Below are 1,984 nucleotides of genomic sequence, written 5' to 3' on the forward strand. Positions count from 1 at the left end.
AGAAATCCAAATTCACCTAGAACACTACAGATACCCTACCCTTTACTTACAGATTACTCCTCTTTAAAAGCCCAGAACAGGGACACATCTGCAATGCGGCCTGGTGGTAAATATGGATGGCTTTCCTTGCCCAGGCACCCTGCCTCAGTAAGTTTTTCTGGAAAACCCCACCAAAAAGGAGCAAGATCCTCAAAAACCAGGATCTACCTCCCCCTCACGGTGACTCACCGAGTGACATAGCAAAGACATGCCCTTTGCCTTCTCCTCCAGAAAGGAAGGTGCAACTTGAGCGGCTTTTGGGACCGGATGCAAAAACACAGTCGGTAGGAAAGCTCCAGGCTCTCACAGCCCCTCGAGCGAAGCTACCGGAGGGGAGACGCCGTTAAAGATTTCTCCCAGGAAAATATTTAAGGTAGGAGACACAGAAAGTTTAATGAAACTGCATTAGCCTCGTTGGAACTAACACTTCAGGTTAATAAGCTGTTTCGTGGTAGATGAGGAAGGACCAGAGACAGATGCTGCATCTTGTTGACATTTTTCACTCTTCTGACAGATGTTTAGTATGTTTAAAAATGAGCATCTGTGATCGTTGTTGATATTATAGGCAATTTGTTGCTTATATGCGGTTTATAAAAATACTACAAACACAACTCTACATCTGTTACGGAGCCCCATGAAAAATATCCCCGTGTTGCTTGTGCAGATGATCTGGAACAGGGCTGCTGGAAAACTCCCGTCAGAAGGACACATCAGCCACACTGATCCCTTTTGTTCAGTTACAAACACTCTTGTATTTGCTTTTCTGTATTCACCGTATGAATCTCCCCTCCTCATTAGCAGTGCCCACGAGCATCTGCTTCTAACACGAAACCCTCGCCCCAGACACCACTGGGTGTTTCATCCTTGACTTTAAATAGTCAAAAAAACCAAGAAAGGAGGGGAAAAAAAAAAAAGGGAAATTACAAGATAAAGGGTGCAATTCCACATTGCTTATTTTGGGTTGGAGTCTGATGCTCCCAGGGTGAGAACAAGGAGCAATGACTCTCAGGCGGAGAGGTGGGAGAGCTGTAGCCCTCCAGCAGCAGTGCCCCCGTGGCGTTTCCCCCATGGCAATGACCCCTTACAAACCACCCACTGGCTCCAGGGTCACCGCTTGCAGTGGGAGGTCCACGGACCCTCCAACCCACAGAGGAGACCATGCAGGGGCAGAGCTACACCCCTGCCCACCCAGGTTTGCTCCCGGAGATGAGAGTTTGAGACAAGCACACCAAACACACCTCTCTGCAACCTCTCCTGCCTCCAGGAATAACTCACCGTATCGCAGGGGAAGCTGCTCGCTGGCTGCCTCCCTGAGCTGCATCTGCACCACCCGCTCCTTCACCCCGCCTCGCCTGGAGCTGAAGAGGAACCCCAGGCTGACGTCGTCGAAGCAGGCGATGCTGGGCACGATGGTGAGCCAGTTGAGGAAGCTCAGGTTGCCACTTATGATCAGAAGCACCTAAACGGGAAAGAAAGCAGTGAGAGGGTGTTGCATCTGCTTAAAAGACAACAGAAAAGTGTGATGAAGGCAACGCTGGATCCCACTTTAGCACCCTAGCACACACTTTCCTGACTTTCCACAATCGCAGGAGTGATGGCAAACCTTTCCCTCTGGCCCAGGCTACAGCCCAAACTGCACTGGTTTGCAATGTGGGCTCTGCCCTTGCTTCCAGCGGGAGATGGATCAGCCCGGCTACAGTGTGACTTCATTTCCATAGTGCTCCCGGTGCCGGCGCAGCCGTCCGGCCCAGGGGAATCGTCCCCTTCCTGCTTAGGCCGATGTACCTGTGACAGTGATGGCCCCAAAACCCTTCAGGAGGAAATGTCAGAATCCTATTTAAAGAGCAGCAGTAAATATAGAAATGTGTAATTTTTTAAGAGGCTTTTAAAAAAACATTTTAGCTTTTACTGGCCGTTTAGGAGAACATCTTGCATGTGTAAGGCA

At 49.7% G+C, this 1,984-nt stretch overlaps 1 protein-coding gene across 1 annotated transcript in view; it reads right to left on the reverse strand.

Moving 5' to 3' along the window:
- The window catches only part of LMF1 (lipase maturation factor 1), a gene marked incomplete at its 5' end in the record, with an annotated part of 27,956 nt that extends 26,458 nt beyond the window's left edge, over nt 1-1,498 (reverse strand). Inside the window, one exon of the mRNA XM_010146388.1 lies at nt 1,315-1,498. Within this exon, the coding sequence (XP_010144690.1) occupies nt 1,315-1,498 (184 nt within the window). The remainder of the gene's footprint in view (nt 1-1,314) is intronic.
- Between the last annotated feature and the right edge of the window lie 486 nt (nt 1,499-1,984).

The sequence above is a fragment of the Eurypyga helias genome, unplaced genomic scaffold (assembly GCF_000690775.1).
Source record: "Eurypyga helias isolate BGI_N326 unplaced genomic scaffold, ASM69077v1 scaffold19062, whole genome shotgun sequence".
NCBI classification, from domain to species: Eukaryota; Metazoa; Chordata; class Aves; order Eurypygiformes; family Eurypygidae; genus Eurypyga; species Eurypyga helias.